Source organism: Haplochromis burtoni, unplaced genomic scaffold (genome assembly GCF_018398535.1).
Source record: "Haplochromis burtoni strain Fernald_Lab_line unplaced genomic scaffold, NCSU_Asbu1 Contig_140, whole genome shotgun sequence".
NCBI lineage: Eukaryota > Metazoa > Chordata > Actinopteri > Cichliformes > Cichlidae > Haplochromis > Haplochromis burtoni.
Window position 1 is genome coordinate 1,145,041 of NW_024582501.1, and position 19,430 is coordinate 1,164,470.

Below are 19,430 nucleotides of genomic sequence, written 5' to 3' on the forward strand. Positions count from 1 at the left end.
TGTGTCGAGTACTCACATTTTTAAACAAAAAATATTAGATCTGTCAGGGGAAATTACTGCAGATGAAAAGCATTATTTCACCTTCAGAGTTTTGTATATATTTCAAGTATTTTATATATGTTTCAGTGGGATATAAAAAATGAGTACCTTAAAATACAATTTTGAATGAATACTTGACAGCGTTATTAGTTTGTAGTATAACCACTCTCAAGTACGGATGTCATGGTTGCAACAAATATATAGATGATTTTGTCCGTGCATAATCTCTTTCTTCTTATTTTTTATTGCCACAATAAACATGAAGTGAAAATATGTTCTAGAATGATCTACTCTCACTTAGGATCTATATGAAACTAAAAATATTTTTAGAGCTAGACAAGTTGTTTGATATATACAACACAAAAACTCAACACAACGATGGGTTTTGGATCTTTTATAAACTGCTCAAAAAAATAAAGGGAATACTTAAACAACACAATGTAAATTAGGGCCCGACGTCCACAGGTGTTAGCACATTCAACTTTGTAAAAAAAAAAAGTATTTAATAAGAATATTTCATTCATTCTGATCTGGGATGTCTTATTTTTGTGTTCCCTTTATTTTTTTATTTTATTTTTTGAGCAGTGTATTTCCACTGTCATCTGTAAATTGTATTCACTGTAAATTAAATATGTAAAGATAACAAACTGTATATAAAACATGGACATGACCACTGGTTTTTGTACTCCCCATTATGAAAGCTAACATAAGCATTTTGTCTGCTGCCATGTTATTGTTTTTGAAGCCAGAAGTTATCATATAGAATGAAAGGGTGGCATTATCAGTCCCATCCATAACTGTGTGGCCTCTGCCCCCTCGCATCACTAGTAAGTTATTGCAGTAACAATCACACTCATGTTAATTATTTGGTTAACAGTAGCTCCGTAGTGGATCTACAGCAATTGCACTAGAAATGGTTTTGTGGGGCATGGGCTTATGCAATTCGGAATGTTTGGATTAACCCCCATATGTCTAAATTAGACTAAAAAAGAGGCAATTTTTTAGCTTGTGCAACAAGGTTTAAAAGCATCAGCTCAGTCAAAGATTGCAAAACAAACTGCAGCCTTTATATATTCTGGATTCACAAGTATCCTAGTGTTTGGTGAGTTCATTAACCCATTTCTGCAGAGAAAGTCTCTCATATATTGTGCACTAAGCCATAACTACAGATATTTTTGCACCTTTATAGCTCTGACTATATTTCTCTGTGATTGTACCATGCTTGTATTGTTTATTATGCAGATGGGTTCATGATGTGGTTTAAATTAGATTGCTGATGCTTGAATCTGTCTTGTATTTGTAAAGGTGGCCCAGTGTATAGGTTATAATTATAGAATTGCCTGTTGTAGTACTGTTTTAAATGTACATTGAACAATTTTATTTATTCATTGGATTTTATTTTGCATCTATTTTGCAAGTCTACACATTTTGCTGTGTGTATTTTAACATGGGAGCGAATAACTTTTGGACACAGCCCCAAGTGGTTGCAGGTTTTTTTTTTTTTTACACTTATGAGGGGGCGTTTTCAGGAGGGGGCGTTTTCAGGAGCTGAAAACTCAGAAAACTTTCATAAGTGTAAAAAAAGAAGAAGAGACATGACATAAATTAGAAAACAAATCCGCTTGCCTTTTTAAGGACATTCATCTCTTTTTAGTTGTTTTTAGAATGTATTTGCACAGTTTTACAGTTAATAAAAGTCAGAGATTTGTATGAGTTCGTTTTCTTTTTTAATTTTCTTTTCAATGCATTGTTTTAATGCTCCGGTTTGTAATCAATCATTATTATTGTCTCAGATTGATTTTCACAGATAAATGTTTGTAAAATAATGGACGTTTGATTGCATTTCAAAGTCTCGTGATAACATTGGTTAGGCGTGTGAATGACGCAGTTTGGTGACCGGGGGAGGGAGGGGAACAGAGCAGCAGTGTAGGAAAAGAGGAGGAAGCAGCAAGGATGGCGGAGTCACACCTCTGAAGGTAAAGCAGTTATTTTAGTACATTAACATTGGACGTTTTTATCCCCACAGCACGGTAACGCATTGCTCTAGATGTAACGTACTTGTCAGCCTCTCGTTAAGGCGTGTGTAACAGCGATGTGTCATTTTGCGGTGGCGAGTACGAACGCACTCTTTTGTTCAGCTTCGGAATGGCCGCTGTTTTTCTCTGTTTTCTTTTTTCTCGGCTCATATTCACAACGGGAACGGCGCTTAGATTCAGCGTTACAGGTTGTCGGCTCTTCTGTGGCCTTGCGTGGCTGCTCGGGTCGGGATATCAGCTGCCTTCACGCCTTCACAGGATGTTCTCTTTGGGTATCTGCTACCCGTATGCACTCAGCTGGCTACAGCAGAGATTTCCCCCCCTTCGGTCGGGTCGGTCTACGTCCGACAGCCGCTCCGCTCGGGCCTGCGTTACACACACACACACACACACACACACCTCTGCTAATGATTAAGCTAAGCGCTGGGTGTGAGTATTAAGGGCAAATCTCGACACCCTCTCTGCACGGTCTAGCAAACACCCACCAATGGTCCTTTATTTCATTATGTGCTAATGACAGCTGTTTTGATTTTCCTTGTTTGGGAAAAAAAAGTACCGTTAGCTTGTAAGCTAAGTTGCTCGCTAGCTGACGGTAGCAATTTAGCAGTCTGGTATAACTGACGTTTGCCGTGCCGTTGACGCTCAGCTTAGCTGTTTTTATTTCCTGCCTTGTTGTCAGTCGTCTTAGCAGGTTGCTGTTTCTCCCAGTTTAGAAAAGACTTTGAGACGTGTATTATATGTCTTAGTTTTATAAGTGGCTTAGCTAACAGAAGACATTTTAGCTTACTCGAGTTGGTTTACGACAAATAGTTGTCTAGCTTGTGCAGTTAGGTTAACAGTCACAACGTAGCATTATTAGCGTCAAGGTGTTACACTCACATTACTGATAATACACTGTCATACCCATATTAGGTGTTCATATCATGGAAATTGGGTGATATTGAAATGCGACTTCTCGACCTGGTAGCTACCGTTTCTGTCGGTAGTCTGTTTCCAGGGTTTTGCCATTTGCACACGTAGCCTACATGACCCCCCTCAACCTAGTGGGGTCATGTGGAGTTCTGTTTAGTGGCAACTGCCACCTCACCCCTGTTGTGCAATTTTGCGTCCTTCTATCATACGGAGATTCTATATTGACAGGCCTCAACTTACTGTGAAGTACCAGCAAGCAGATGACTGAATATTTCTTGAATCTGACTCTGAAACATTTCTTTGCTTCGGACGTGCTTTATTGCATTCTCTAATTAGCTGATATATCGGCACATGTATCATCTGATCCTAAAGGGATTATAATGGACAAACAAGGGAGAACAGTTCCACTCATGCCTGAATGTACTGACATTAGCAGATGGGCCCAAGATATCCTTAATGGATAACTTCATTAGTCTATGTGGGAAGTTCAAATAGCACTTTATGGTGGTGTTGTGGTTGTGTTGATGGACAAATGCATTAGCTTTTTCTGCAAAACCTTGCTTGAGTTCAGCCTCATATTTACATTGGCTAAACAAGTAGTTTCAGCTTACACACAGTCACACATGAGCATATCAGTCAGTTGTGAAGGGTGATCTAAAGGCTCATCCATAATTTACCGTTCTGGTCAAACAGGTTTGGCTGAGTAGTTGCATAATTTCACATGAGTTATGTCCTTTGTTGACTTATTAGGTTTTCCAGTCATACGTATCTAGTTAAAATTGTCTTTCTTTTGTGGATTTTGTAGGGTTTAGCTAAGTAGTTGAACGATTGCTTAGATGGGGTTGTAGGCTTACTGCAATGTTAACACCCACTGGGCCATGTTTGCGTAGCAAGAGCAAGTCGGTTTGAGTTTATCCTTGGTACACTAGACTTTCTTGGTCTGACTAAGCACACCCAATACCACAGCATTAACAGTAACCTAGTTCTGACAACCGACCAAACCTTTTCCGTATGTGTGTGGTGTCTTCAGGTTGAACAGTCCCCCAAGAATTATGTTGTCATTTTACATGTTCTATGGCTTTTTCTTAGACCTCAGTATGTGTACAACATGTTTAGAATGAGGTGTAAAATAATAACAATAATCTCTGTGTATACTAGAGCCTTGGGGCTTACAGATGAGCCAAGTACCAAGTAAGGTTTCACTATGAGGATTAAGCCTGGGATATAGAACCTTTTGGTTACACATAACTCAGACCACATAACAACATATTAATTGCTAACCTCGTTGTGATTTGTCTGTTTTCAGTGTCTGCTTCCTGAATATGAATGCACTTTTTTCCCCCTGTTGTTTAAGAACAAATGAACCCTTATCCAAGTCTTTTTAGAAAGAGATTGTCTGCTGTAATGTGTTTATATTAACACAAAGGTACTATAGTGAGCCATGGGGTAACAGATGCTAAAAAAAAACTAGCTAGCTTATTGCTAACTGCTGACTGGGAAATTATGGCTCAGCAGGAAAGCTGCTCTGTAGCTACATCATAACCACAAACCCTTCTGAAACTCTACACCATAACCTGACGTGTACCTTCCTAGAAATGTAACTACACTTTGCGTCGATGCAGCAATATCTCTTGTGCATTTCTGGCTACTTTTTCACCGCAGGTTTTATATTTATCATTGAGAGAATAACAATCATTGTCTCAGTAATAAAAAAACAATAAGCATAACATCAATATAAGGAGTCACAGATTTCAGCAAATTGCTGGATGTAGATTACTGAAACTATCAGAACTGATGTGAGGGAATGTTCAAAGTGCAAAATTAGAGTGATGTACATAGAGAAGAAAAGTTACACTGATCATTCTACATGGTGTCTGAGGTTCTTTACTTTTAGGAGCACCTTGGGGGACCTATTGTTGTGACTTAGCACTATATAAATACAATTAGGTTGACTTGGATAGGATAGGACATTGTCTTACATGCTAAACCAGCTGAAGACCTACTCTGATATTAGTTTACAGTGGAGTGTTTTAATTTATGTAATATTTATTGTAATAAGCCTTAATAATATGTATATAATTTCTTCTGAGAGATTAATTTAAATGTTATTTGTTGAGAAAGTTTATGTTGAAAAAAAGTTTTCAAGTAACAGCAGTTTTCTCTAGATATCACTGATCTTTTTTTCATTCAATAAGATGACCTTATTTGATAAGTTATTTTTCTTTTTGGTGCAAAATGAGATTTCAGGCATATCAACACTGCCAGAAATGTTATCTTAAGGTGGAGTCAGTTTGCTATCAGTGTGTGATTCAAATGGTTCAAGTTGGCAATTGCATGCAATCTTTTTATGCTAATACAACAATTAACTGTGATAAATGGTCAAAAATCAAATATCTATTGCTATCACATATTTGTATCATTTATCAGAAATTCATATTGAACTGCTACATTTACACTCAACAACTTTCCTAATAAAAAGGATTATAACCAGAATACATCCAGCTCAAAGCCAGCTGAGTCGAGTCTCCTGGAAACTCATTCAGACTGGTGGTAACATATTGGCAATGTGTCTGCATTTATAGCTTAGATAGAAATTATTTGCAAACCTTTAGCAGTCTCACTTGAGTGATTGCAGTAAGTCTAAGTAAGACTGTGACTGTTTGCAGAAAGGTTGCCTCCTATCTGGCCACCTGTGCAGTTGCCTTGCGATCAAAAGTGGTTGTGATTGTGAAACACTCTCAAAATCTGAGCAACCATTCAGACACTACAGTATGCGAAAAAAAATTGATGCCATCACCAATTTTAGTAGATGCAGTGAGGTTGCTATCCTATTTTTACTTGTGAGTGAGCTGTTAGCTTGTTCTGAATTAGGAGGGTGCTTTGTCAAGCTGAGTGTGTTCAGATTTGTTTCCTTGTAGTTTCCTTGTAACAAAATGTAATATTGTTGGGCTAAAATTATCTCAGGATTGGTGGTGCACAAGAGTATTTTAATTTCTGTAATACATTATTGATATTTGGTGTCCCTGTATCGATAGGGTATTGGCAGTCGAAATATCAAAATCTCTCATATTTGTGTCAGTTTTTCTCCCACCCGTATTGGCTATAGCATATCCCCACTTGAAAGGTTGGTGTCACATATTTTCAGTCTTTAGTATTTGAATATATGTATTGCTGTTAGATTCTATTTATCATCATTTATCATTGTGCAGGAACCTAGCCAAGTGAGGGGCTTTTGAATGCTGCCTGCTAGAGCCAATGTTAAAATGATCCAAATTTAGCAGGACTCCAGTATTTATAGCCAACCATTACATTCATGCAAATAGGGACTTGCCTTAACCTAGTGGCTGAATATCTTGAATCTGTGGTAGAGCTGGGCGATATGAGATTTTTTCATATCACGATATGTTTTTTTCATTTCAGGCGATAACGATATCTATCACGATATAAGCCAAATAACTATATTTGTAAGATTTAAATGTGCCGTTGCTCACAAGTAAAATGTGAAATAATCAGCAGCTTGTTTTTATTTAAATATTTATTTCCCATAATAAGTTCAACAGGGTAGATGTACTTAAGGAACATGAGACTTTTTCAGATAAATAAAGGCAAATATTGCAAACTACACAAAAGGCAGCCGCTAAAGCGTTTAAGTTTCAAAATAGAACAAACGAAACAGACTAAACTGTCAATTCCACTTAGAAACAAAATATTAATTCTAAAAATAAATCTTAGTTTGTTTTACAGAAGAACAGACAAAACTGACTAACTTTTGTCAATATCAAATAAACTGAGAACTAAAAGGAAATTCTCAATCTCTCCTTGTTGTATAGCTTAGCTTTTCAAACAGTTACAGTTCTAGTCTGACAAAAGCCGAATGACGAATTAGCGCTTCCAGTCAGAGACTGAGGCTACGTCCACACGTACACGGGTATTTTTGAAAACGGAGATTTTCCGTTTTCGTTTTAAAAAATAATCCCGTCCACACATAAAGGCAGAAATGAAGGAAAACGCTGCTATGAACATGCCAAAGCAGCAGGTGGCGCTAATTCCTAACCGTGCAGAAATATTGGCCAATCAGAAGTCTAGAAGCCTCGGTGGGAAAAAGTAAACAAAGCTGCGGCATAGAAGCAGAACCGAGCCGTATGTGTGGAGAGACAGTAACTGTGTGTAAATGTAAGCATTTAAACACTGCAGAGAGTAGAATTAACAGTAACAGTATTGTAGAAATTCATTTCACCGAAACAATAACGTGGCGCACAGTGTGACGCATGCACCAGTTTATTGTATTTCCAGACTTGCTTTCGGCACAATTTACAGTGCACGCTACTCTGTTTTTTGTCAGACTTGAAATAGCCGAAATACCTTCACACTACGGAACTTCTATGGCTCTTCCGTTTGACAATCTCTCCGGCGTTGGAACCATCATCTGTTTTCTCTTCGGTCACGCTCGGTTGATTTTTCTAGTCGGCGCACTCATTTCCTCCATTACCCGCTGGCTGCTTCCCAAACAAACACACTTGCGGCTTGGCACTTGTGCTATACGTAACAAGTCACGCGACGTGACGCTGCGGCTGTGATTGGTTCGGCTCTGCGCTACTTAATTTGGATTGGCTGACCTTTTTTTTTTTCTTTTTTTTTTTTTTGGAGGACAAGAGCGGCGAGGTCTATCGCGATAGCTTAATTTCTCTATCGAGTAAAAGTTATATCGCGATACATATCGTTATCGTTCTATCGCCCAGCTCTAATCTGTGGTTGTTCAACAGCGCTCTTACCTGTTGGTGCTTCTTCTTAATGTTTTCTGTTATTATCCTTCTGAAGTGATAATGTATTTGCTCATTTAAATATTAAGCCACTTAGTGATTTTACAGAAACCACTGCATTTATTTGACACATACGAATCATAATACCCTTGTTTTGCTTAGGGAAATGTTTTACTGTCATTGCTACTGACAATGATGATACGATAATCACAAATTCAGGGTTTATCCTGCATACAAAGAATTTTGGTCCCACCAGAGAGGTTTTGGTCACTCCCAAAGGAAATGCTCCAGGATCTGAATAAAAATATTTTTGACTGTTTCATTCATTGAAGCATAAAATGCATTCTAGTTGATAAGATTGCCATAAATGAGACACAGTCTTTGCCTTATCTATGAGGCAACTGTTCTTTGGTGCTTAGTCCCAAGGACAAATTAAGCAGAATACCTATGAAATAAAAGTATATTTCTCCTTAGTTGACTGTATTCAGGTAAAATCAAGTGGAGCAAAGCTCAAAGGGAGGGGACAACATTGCTTTTCTCTCTTGGCTTCATTTTCGTTTTCTTTTACTTTTGTATGTAGCCTAAATGTTGGTCTTATGGAGCCAGGAGTTGCCCTAATCTCTTTCTTGTGCTTCAACTATATCAGCAAGAGACCAGCCAGTGCCTCGGACACGACTAACTCCACTATCAGCAGCAGAGCTTGTGGCATTCTGACCTTTGTCATCATATTCAGGATTGTTTTGGCAGCTGTCTTCCAAATATTTGGGGTTGATATTGGTTCATTTTTGGATTAAGGAGCATCCACAGTTGTACTGGAATTTCATTTCCAGTAATGTGACAAGTTACCTTAAACTCTTTCTTTATCAGCACACACATGGTGAACCAAAAAAAGCAAAGCAAAGGAGTGGAGAAAAATCAGAGAAAGTTTTCTCCATTCATTTGGATGTAGCAGGAGAAATGTTTTGTTACACATTCACGTGACTTCTTCAGTCTCAGTTCACTGTAGGTTTCCCTAACCTTATAAACAGTACTTTTGCATAATGACGACAACTAGCACCACTGACTAACAGTGAGCCATGAGCTCAGTTTCACGATCATTACTATGCAAATAGTCGTGACCACTGATCAATGCTCATGTCTACCATTCGCAGAGACGAGAGAAACAGATTTAAATGAAAGCAGAATGCATTGGACTCTTAACTGCACTGATTTGAAATCAGTGTGCATATTGTGTGCATAACATACAACAACTCTTATAAGTCTATAACTGCATTCAAATCTATACAGATGGTTTTTTTTTTTTTTTTTTACTTGCAGTTTGTTATAGCCATAAAGAAGTAAAAGGACAGGTACGGAGAGTACAACCATAAAAGGAAGTTGCTTGCACAGTTTGGTTTACATTGCTCTAGGAGTTGGACTGGCCTGGGTATTCTCATTTTCTTTAAATAATTATGTAGTACACAGGTATGCCTGTTAGAGACAGTATTAGCTGTTTAACTTATTTATGACAGGCAAAAAGAGCAGTGGATACATCATTTTATTATTTACAGAAACACACTACAAGGCTTTCTCTCATGTAAGGGGTGCTACTATTGACCAAACATTTCTTTTACCCAAAAGGTCATATGACCTGTTGTTGTGGGAACTTCATGCTTTGAAAACCACTTCTAAAGATTACTCTCAGCAGTCCTAACCTTTTCACTTAGCTCTGATCCTGAGCCAAACCTGCCTCTCTTTTTGCTGCAGCTTAGCCTGTACTAGTGCTGGAGAGCTTACACAGTCATCAAGGTGCATCAGCAAGAGGCTAAACAAAGACGGCTGCCAGAGAGAGGCTGTCTTAGTTTGTCACATAAAGATCCAAAGGACTGTGTTTTGTCTGGGAGTATTTGAGACAAGTACCACACATGTATATTCTTTAACATCCCTTCTTGTTTGCTCTGGACATCTAGGGCATAAGTATTGCCTCAGGAGTCAATATGATCATTTTGTTGTAAATTTTGTATGGGGTGGTTAAGTGGGGTGTTAGACTTAGAACAATGCAATGTTTGTTTTGTAGTTGGTGTGAGGTTATGCTTGAGTGAATTAAACAGATTTCTTGATCTGGCAGAGCACACTCAATATCTTAATTATAATGACAGCAAATGAAACCTGTTAAATTAGGAGTTTTTTTTTAAGGAAGAATATTGTCAGTGTATCTTGTTTAAATGCCAGTGAAACACAATAAGAGAAATATGTTCCGGCAGTTTTCTAGCAATGTCGCATGTTCAGTACAACAATGAGTCTACTATAAGTAGTTAACTTAAGTGGGTAGATATCAGCTGAACAGCTAAAACAGTATAAAGTCAACATTTGCTGACTCTTGACTTGTTAACCGTAGAGCTGTAGTAGCATCCATCATCCTCCCCCCCTTGAATAAAACATTTCACCTATCTTACCCATCTCGCCTGACCTCTATTCCATACCGTTTTCACACAGCTGAGTTTTTCACTGACAGAAAAACCAGATGAAGAAAAAAGTCACAGCTCCAATCACATAAGTTGAGAGACTGGTCTGCAATCTCCTGGTAACCAGTTATGTCTGATTAAAAGATACGGAGGAGGTGGGTGGAGGGTTGCTCAACCGGGTTTGACTGGTTGCGTGAGGTTTCTGTGAAATTGACTAAGTATTCCTTACCATTGGCAAGTGGTTTCAGGAGGCTGCTTGCTGCTATCACCAAGTGAAATTGGTTGCAAAGAGCTATACGGTGCTGCACTGAAACCCTCTGTGCAATTGCTTTGGTCAGTAGGTTGCTGTGGTCACTTGTAGTTTGTATGAAATACACAAATATGTCTGAAAACATTTGCTGACCTTCAAGCGGTTGTGAAAGTGTGATACAAACTCGAAATGGACAGTTTTTTTCATTTAAAATAAAAGTCCTTAACACTCAAACCACCATGTTTCAAAAATTGCAACTTTTTACTTTGAGGGTGAGTGGTCTGAATTTCCTATTTGTATTACCCTCTTTTCAGTTCTTGCAAATTCACACACTGGCAGCCAGCAGCCTGCTGTCAGACGGTCTTGGAATACACGCTTCTCCCTAGCAGCCAGATGTTTTCAGGGGATCACTGCCTGGTTTCTAGACCTAGGTGACTAAGGCCTAATGAGATAAGATAGAAGAACATCTCAGTAGTCACATTAAGCTCTAATTCAAAAATCAGTACGGCAGTCAGAAATATCCTCCTGTTTTCTGTCAGTAGATGATGATAGTTCGCTACAGCTGCTTCACTCACATTAATTTCGTGCCTTTGCAAACCCAGACATCTCTGTGTTGCATGTGTTGATTCTATGGAGAAATGATAGTGAAGGCAGATCCAATTTATTAAACTTTCATAATGATGATAATGGTAATAATGATTTAATGCATTAAAGAGGAAATGTAATAAAAATTACCTATGCTATCGCTGCTCATTTTTACAATCTTTGATCTCAACATTGTCATATATCAGCACAACTCTAAGGAGCATGTTTACATTTTATTTTCTTTTTTTCCCCCCAGTTTTCATATACACATATTCTGATCTTTGCCCACTACAAGAGGACTAAAGATTTATTTTAAATGGTAATGAGAACTGCATTCTTTTAGTAGGAAACACTTTTAAGATTCATCATCAGAGTAGAAAATATTTCTAAACATTTTGTTCTTAGAAGTTCTTTCAAAAAGGGGTATTTCTTTTTGTCAGAACTGCCAGGAAAGAGTTAAAAGAAACAAAAATTGTAGGAGAAAGTGACTGACAGCTAGTTGAAATTTACTGTCAAAATCCAAAGTGTTATATTTGTAAAGTGTAAAAATTGCCAATTTAAACAAAATTTCTGTTTTTCTCCCACAGCAAATGTCGAAGGAATTTTAAAAGAAAAAAAAAAAACCTTCATTAACCTTTGCAACGGGAAAGAGCTTCCATCCGAAGGTCCTGGGATTGTGTGCTGTTCAAACACTTAAGCATGTGGCCTATGGATGCCACAATCCAGCTACTTCAAAGGATTTTTTCTCCCATGGCATTTTAACAAAGGGACAAAGTATCATAAGTATCCAAAAAGTCTTTGGATCCAAAGGCCTTTATTCCAAGGGTAATTGTAAATGTGTGGGCCTGCACAGGAATGTGTTTTTTAAAAGCCTCTTTGGCTGTCTGTCCTGTTTTTTTGGAATAAGTAACCTGACAAGAGAGACTCCCATGAGCAATCTTGTAGGTTCCCCGATAACGTCGACATGAGTAGTACTTTAGGTAAAGATAAAGAAACGAAAGAAAAGGACCCCAAAGGTGGTCCGGCCGGCTTAGTGAAGGATGGGGGCAAAGACCCGAAGACCAAAGGGAAAGATGCCAAAGAAGGAAAGAAGGACACCAGCAGCTCAACACCAGGTGTTGCCTTCTCCGTTGACAATACGATAAAGCGGCCAAACCCAGCAACAGGTACACGCAAGAAGTCCAGTAATGCAGAGGTGATCAAAGAGCTTAACAAATGTCGGGAGGAGAATTCGACGAGACTGGATTTGTCCAAGCGGTCCATTCACACTCTGCCCACTTCCATTAAGGAGTTGACACAGTTGACTGAACTCTACCTATACAGCAATAAGCTGCAGAGCCTGCCAGCTGAGGTGGGTTGCCTATCAGGCCTGGTCACTTTGGCCCTCAGTGAGAACTCCCTGACCAGTTTGCCTGACTCCCTGGACTCCCTGAAGAAGCTTCGAATGCTTGACCTCCGACATAACAAGCTAAGAGAGATACCACCAGTCGTCTATCGCTTGACATCTTTAACCACGCTGTACTTGCGCTTCAATCGCATTACAACAGTGGAGAAGGACATCCGAAACCTATCCAAACTCACCATGCTCAGCATTCGTGAGAACAAGATCAAACAGCTACCCGCTGAGATAGGTGAGTAAAATGGAAATGAATTTTTCAGGTGAAGGAAAGACAAAAGACAGCCTTTTTTCACTGACTGTAAGAAGATTCCAGTGTAAGGGAGTGATTGACCATGGATTTGAAATATTTAGCTGTATTAATTTTCAATCAGGGTGTACGTTGTGATGGCCATTTTTTTTTTAATGTATATGATTCTACAACACCCCTATACACAGTCTCCTTCAGCTCCAACAGTACTACATAGACCATTACTAAAGTCCAAAATCCCAAACTAATAACAGCGTTGTAATTGTCAATGTTCTCTCTAACGTACTGTAGTCCCTTGCATTTAAAAATTGTTGCTGTTAACTTGGCTGTTCCAATTCGGGGGGAAAAAAAAAATCTGTTCTGGACACTTAAATCTGTATTTTAATTCTCTTTATGTGGAATGAGACAAAAGGCTTAGAAGTTGTCAGTGAGGCCAGTGTATAATATTGAAAACACCCTTGTTGAATTAGTAGTTTTTGTATTTTGTATGCATCTTCCTGCAGGGGAGCTATGCAGCCTCATTACTCTGGACGTTGCCCATAACCAGTTGGAACACCTACCGAGGGAGATTGGAAATTGCACACAGATAACTAACCTCGACTTGCAGCACAATGAGCTCTTGGACCTCCCAGAGACTATAGGTAATATAACTATATCATTTGTATTCATCAGTTTGTATTTTTGTTAAAGCTTTTTTTAATTTGTTTTATTTCCCCCCAAAACCTTGTGAATCCAGCTACATTTAATAATGATACAAAAAGACTGCAAAAATGTTTTTGGTTACTATTTCAGGAAACTTGGCAAGCATAAATCGCTTAGGTCTGAGGTACAATAGATTGTCAGCTATTCCCAGATCTTTAGCGCTATGTCGAGAACTGGAGGAGCTAAATCTTGAAAACAACAACATTTCAGTGTTGCCAGAGGTAAGTAGACCATGGATTTTTATCACAAATGTAATATGATATGTTTGTGGTCTACTTGTGAATATATCCAGTGTAAAACCCAAACGCATATACCAACAGCCTTGTCCTGCTCATATGATTCCTGCCATGCTACTGTTTCTGTATTTGGTCAGGGTCTGCTGTCAAGTTTGGTCAATCTGACGAGTTTAACACTGGCAAGAAACTGCTTCCAGTCGTACCCTGTGGGTGGGCCATCCCAGTTCTCAACCATTTACTCTCTCAACATGGAGCACAACCGTATCAACAAGATACCCTTTGGCATCTTTTCCAGGGCAAAAGTGTTAAGCAAGCTTAACATGAAGGTATAGTTACACGCTTGTAATACAATATACAATTAATATCTTTTGGTTAAATTATCTCCATTTTATCTGCTGTTGTTTTATTTTTGCCAAAGTCTGGTGGTAGTAAGGTATCACAAGAGGATAAAACGGGTGAATATTAAGCCTGGTTTTTACCGCAGACATATTTGACTTGTCGTAAAAAGAAAGGTCCAGGTGGACAATGGCTCTGCTATTGTCAAGTGTTCCAGTAAGCTGTGACTGTGAGCCAGCATGAGCAATACTAGGAGGCTGAAACTGAGGGAGCTAAATTGAATTTGAACATTATTGAATCTGTGCTGTGACATGTTAAAATATCTTCAGAGAAGAAAAACCACAGGAACATCAGGTATTGAACTGAAGCTTTGTTATACCTGAGCAATACGGAGTCACATACAAAAAGTTATGCACTCCTGTGAATTCATAGAAAATTTTGATATTTAACAAAGCAACAAATCAACATTCTGCACTTTTGGAAAGTTTGTTTTTACAGTAGTTCTAATAAAAGTGAGGTAGAACGATAAAAGTTCATGGAATCATTAAATAGATCGAAGTCAAATATCTGTTACGTGGAAAAAAACACACGGTGAGTACTCTTAAAGTGTCATTTCAAAAAAATATGTTTTATTGTAAGAAGCATATCTAATGTAATCCATCAGTCTGCTCACTCTATTTTGTTGACTCACTGAATTGTCAGTTATATTGCTAATAACGCTTTTCCTTTGTCTTCGCTCAGGACAACCAGTTAACAGCACTGCCTTTGGATTTTGGTACATGGACTAGCATGGTTGAACTTAACCTGGCCACCAATCAGCTGACTAAGATCCCAGAGGATATCTGTGGTCTTGCTTCTCTGGAGGTGAGTCTTTCATACATAAATGTTGGGTGATTTTTTTTTTTTATATTTTTTTTTTCAGTATCTCAGCACAATATCTAAGAGATGATATTTGGTACAGATTTATAATAAATTATGAACATTGGGAACTTATCTTTGAGGCTAGTGATTTATTAAATAAACTCATATCAGCCACTGTTGCTTTTTCTGGGTTTATTTTTTGGTTTAATTGTGATGTTTAATTGTTTAATTCTGTGAATCATTATATTTAATAGTGCCAAGCTGTCTGATTGTTCCTTATTTAAAAAAACCCTCATTGTCTTCACAGGTGTTAATATTGTCCAATAATCTTCTCAAGAAGTTACCACATGGTATTGGGAATTTGAGAAAGTTAAGGGAGCTTGACTTGGAGGAAAACAAGTTGGAATGTCTACCTAATGAAATCGCTTATCTGAAAGATTTACAGGTAAGCCTACCATTGCTAAAATTGTCTGGTTGCTCTGATTTCTGTTGTATATGAATCAGAATCAGTTGTTTTAACAATCTTAAAAACTGAGATCCTAATCCTTTATCATAGAAATCACTTTAGATTTAAGGAGCAGATACAGCACAGCCTGTCTACACATTAGATAATCATCCACAGTTGGTCTCCAGCTGGTAAATGCTGTGGCATACAGTGGAATCAGAAGCCTTTTTACAGTTTCATTGTGCTGTCTCTACCTTCGTTTCAGAAACTGGTGTTGACAAATAATCAGCTGACTATGTTACCCAGAGGAATCGGCCACCTCCTCAACCTGACTCATCTGGGTTTGGGGGAGAACCAGCTGCAACACCTTCCGGAGGAGATTGGTCAGTACTCCTCTTATACCCATTCTGAAAATCTCCTTTATGACAAAGAAAATACATGTAACCATTATTTTTTTCCATAAAGGCTAAGCGTAACCATTAGAGTTCAAGAGCTTAACAGTCCACAGTATGTGCCACCTCTGACCCTTCCTCCCAGTGACTGGACCAATCTGGATAGCTTTGTTAGTGTTGCGTTAAGCCAGAGATTAAAATGAGTGGGGAAAGAAGATAAGGTTAGTGTATTTTTAGAGTGTTTAGGCAGAGAGAAGAAGTAGGTTATAGATGTGGTATAGAGGTATTTGGATTTTCTTTTGAAGCAGTAACAGTGCAACATTTATAGTTTGTAAGACTTAAAATTTGTATAGCTAATGAAAATTGGAGGTTTGCCCATAGTGTAGCAGTCTTTCCTTACCATCTTAATGGCCATTAATGATTTTTTCTGAGCTTGGTTTAATTTGGCCTTTCTAATATGAATGAATTATGTTGTTGCCCTTCATATTCACTAACATGTGAAGCCTTTCAAAAGGACACTAACTGGCAGTTTGTATTATTACTAGTTGCAGCATTAGGTATCATGATCAGTAAAGTTTATTGCAAAACATTACAAGGTAACCTCTTGCAATATAAATAAAATACTTTTATTCTTGACGTGGTAGTTACTACAGCAGCTTTGCACAGTTTCATTCTTAATAATCCTGGATTATCTTTAACTGCACTTAGGTGCCCTGCTTTTAGCCCAAGTTTATTCTCATTGGCTGTCTCTTTGAACAATAGATTGGTGATGCTGTTTTGCTCAGAGCCAGGGGTGTCTAGCGGAGATGACCAGAACCTAATCTGACCTGAGCTTTTGGCTCGCTGGAATTAATTGCACTTATGCGTACCTCATTTGCTATTTCATGAGTGCTTAAAGTGCATCAAATCTAATATACTAAATAAAGGAGCTATCATTGAAAAAAAATTATTTTATTGACACAGTTTCCCTGGATGACAGTATACGCTTCAACTAACACTGCATAATGTCTGTCCTCAGGCACACTGGAGAACTTGGAGGAACTGTACCTCAACGACAACCCCAACCTGCACAGCCTTCCATTTGAGCTGGCCCTCTGCAGTAAACTGTCCATCATGAGCATAGAGAACTGTCCCCTCACCCATCTGCCACCCCAGATTGTCGCAGGAGGCCCTTCCTTCATCATTCAGTTCCTCAAGATGCAGGGACCATACCGTGCCATGGTCTGAGCCAAGAGCAGCTCAATGCCAGTCCTGATTAACTGCAAACCCTCCACTTGCTCTGCACCCTTTTGCCTGCCCACCCTCATTATGTGTATCATACACTGTAAAGAAAACACACTCGTCACAACAGGTGTCGGTGGGGCAAATAAAAAGAGGATACTGAGGAGGAAAATGTTTCTTTTTATCATCCTTGGGCAGAAGCAAAGCAAACCTTTGGAGACTTGACTTCTGTGTTTCTCCAGTTTATCACGGTCATTTTAGGACGCCAGTCCATCACCCGTAACTCGTCTTTCATTCCGAATCATACAAGAGGAATTATTTCCATCTATTTGCCAAAACTGAAGATATATAAAGTTATATATATTGAGTAACTGTGAGCTAAGTGGCAAGTCTTTCAACCATATAAACCATGCTCCCATTGCCAATGTATTTACGGTAATTACAAGCATCTATTATGTGAGCAAGGATACAATTGTATGCAAAAACAAACAAAGTCTTTGGAACTTTTAATTTACTGCTGCTGCCGTGATTTTTAATGTCATCTTGTTATATATTCTTTTGACTTTCCCATTTTTAAAACCTTTTTTTAAAACATCATCTTCCCTTGACATAAATTGTGTTAATTGCTTCTTGACTATAGAGAACAAAGGTCTAATGATGGTGTTCTTTTTTTTTTTTTTTTTTTTTTTTTTTTGGCATTTTGTTTTGTTTTCTTTTTTTAACCTCTTAATTTTTTTTTTAAATGTGCCTATGTCTAGAGTGAACCAGTGGTTTATTTCTAAACACGGTTGACCACAAGAGTACAAAGACATAAATTATTTCGGTAACTTTTATTTTTTAAATTACTGCTTTTACTTTTTGTTTTTACTTTTTTAGGGTCTTTTTTTTTAAATAAATAGCAGCAGGAGATAGTAAATGCATACATAGAGAAATGCCAATCACACATGCTTGAAAAATAGAAGCAACTTGGACTTTTCTCCAAAACAGGCAGTGCTGTGGGCCCTGTCTATATTGATTTTATGTGACAAAAAGGTATTGAGAAACATCAGCGCATACATAGGTGATGGGATAAATGATGTTTTTATATATTAATACAAATACTGGTTGTTGCCTTGAGTGCAATTTTTAGTTATGTTTACTTGTTTGATATTATCTTCAGTGTTGGGTTGCATAGCTGTCATCCAGTTGATCATTGACCAACATATCAAGCGTTTTTAAAAGACGTTTTGAGCTTCTGGAGCAAGTGGTGAGTGTATGAGAGTTTAAAAAAAAGAAAAGAAAAACATTTATAATAAAACATTGGCCGGTAACTTCTTGAAAGTTCTTTCTTTTTTCTTTTTAAAAAATGTCTTTAATTTTCTGTAGTTTGTTTTCACAGGGTCGAGTTAAGAATCTTAATAGCATCATGCAAACTATTCCCTTGATTTGTATTGATTTGTAACTTAATTTTTTTTAAAGATATCTTTGTTGTCCCACACTGTCCCAGCAATGCTGCTGCTTGTATGCACTTTTTATTTGCATTCTCTATATTAAGACAAAAAAAAAAATCAGTAGTCTCTCATTGATTATTTTTGAATGGGGGCATTTTGTTTCAGAAGTATTTTATTTGTTAAACGGTTGTAAATTTGTATCAATTAAATATAAATGCTGAGTTTCACTGGCTCAAAATAAATGGAAACTTTCTTTGGGGAAGGTTTTCCTTTCAGTCGCAAAGGAACCTGCTCTCTTGAACTGTAAAAAAAAAAGGGTCTCTGGGTGTGAGACAGTTTTAATATTCACATATCCTGCTTTCTCTGTTGCAAGCATAACAGCTAACTGCAGTTCAAATGAGCCCAGTTTATTTTAAATCAATTTGTTTTGGGTTTTTTTTTTTTAATTCAAAATGATAAAATGTGCTTTCAGTTAGTATTATCTCCTGTGACTGTGCATTTTAAAAATCCAACAAAAGGAAATCAAACCAAACCTTTTTTGTTTCCTTAAGATGTTTTGCATCCCAATTCTATATTCAATCATGGATCTTTTTTTGTATTGACATGTGTGGGCCTACTTTCTCTGCAGCAGCTTGGTGTGTTTTAGTGGGTTGTGTTGACCACTCTTCTCAACAGGAAGCCCAAGTGACGTGAGCACCACAGCTCACGTTGGAGTTGGGTCGGGTCAGGGTTGGGGGAACAATGAAACGCTGCTTCTAATTTACCAGCAGAACCTGTTGCTGCTTTTCATGGACTTAAACATATGCTGTTCTGAGACAGAGGGAGCCGAGTAGGGCAGGAGAAGGGAAAACGATCCACTCCCAAGAACGATAGAGACTTCACTCGAAAACCTGACAAGGGACAAATCCACTGACCTTTTCGGTTAAGCATCAGGCCCGGTGGTTTTCACACAGATCAAATCGTTTGGACACAACGATGAGACAACACAAGGTGCATATTTGAGCTTAACGCAGTTACAGTACAAGACTGTCGGAAAAAGACAAAAAAAATTGTAAAAAGGGCTTTCTGTGTTCACGCTCAACAACACACCGGAGGCATTGCATTCCTGGGTTTTATATAAAAGCTTTGGAAGTTT

The 19,430-nt window shown here is 38.0% G+C and overlaps 1 protein-coding gene across 2 annotated transcripts; it reads left to right on the forward strand.

Moving 5' to 3' along the window:
• Nucleotides 1-1,919: 1,919 nt before the first annotated feature.
• shoc2 (SHOC2 leucine rich repeat scaffold protein) lies at nucleotides 1,920-19,430 on the forward strand. 2 transcript variants are annotated; one of them, XM_005931301.3, is made up of 9 exons: nucleotides 1,920-2,015; nucleotides 11,614-12,657; nucleotides 13,176-13,313; nucleotides 13,465-13,595; nucleotides 13,748-13,936; nucleotides 14,688-14,810; nucleotides 15,115-15,252; nucleotides 15,518-15,635; nucleotides 16,663-19,430. In XM_005931301.3, exons 2-9 carry the CDS (start codon nucleotides 11,991-11,993, stop codon nucleotides 16,869-16,871), a joined length of 1,713 nt encoding a protein of 570 aa, XP_005931363.1. In that variant the 5' UTR covers nucleotides 1,920-2,015; nucleotides 11,614-11,990; the 3' UTR covers nucleotides 16,872-19,430. The 2 variants fall into 2 exon arrangements, with proteins under 2 accessions (XP_005931363.1, XP_042080463.1); XM_042224529.1 differs by lacking the exon at nucleotides 1,920-2,015 and adding an exon at nucleotides 7,691-11,345.

What these genes read in the sequence shown, in the direction of transcription:
- shoc2 (XM_005931301.3), top strand. Translation starts at nt 11,991, where the DNA reads ATGAGTAGTACTTTAGGTAAAGATAAAGAAACGAAAGAAAAGGACCCC. An exon ending in GGACCTCCCAGAGACTATAG is followed by an intron (nt 13,314 to 13,464) that starts GTAATATAACTA and finishes TTACTATTTCAG; the next exon opens with GAAACTTGGCAAGCATAAAT. An exon ending in ACACCTTCCGGAGGAGATTG is followed by an intron (nt 15,636 to 16,662) that starts GTCAGTACTCCT and finishes GTCTGTCCTCAG; the next exon opens with GCACACTGGAGAACTTGGAG.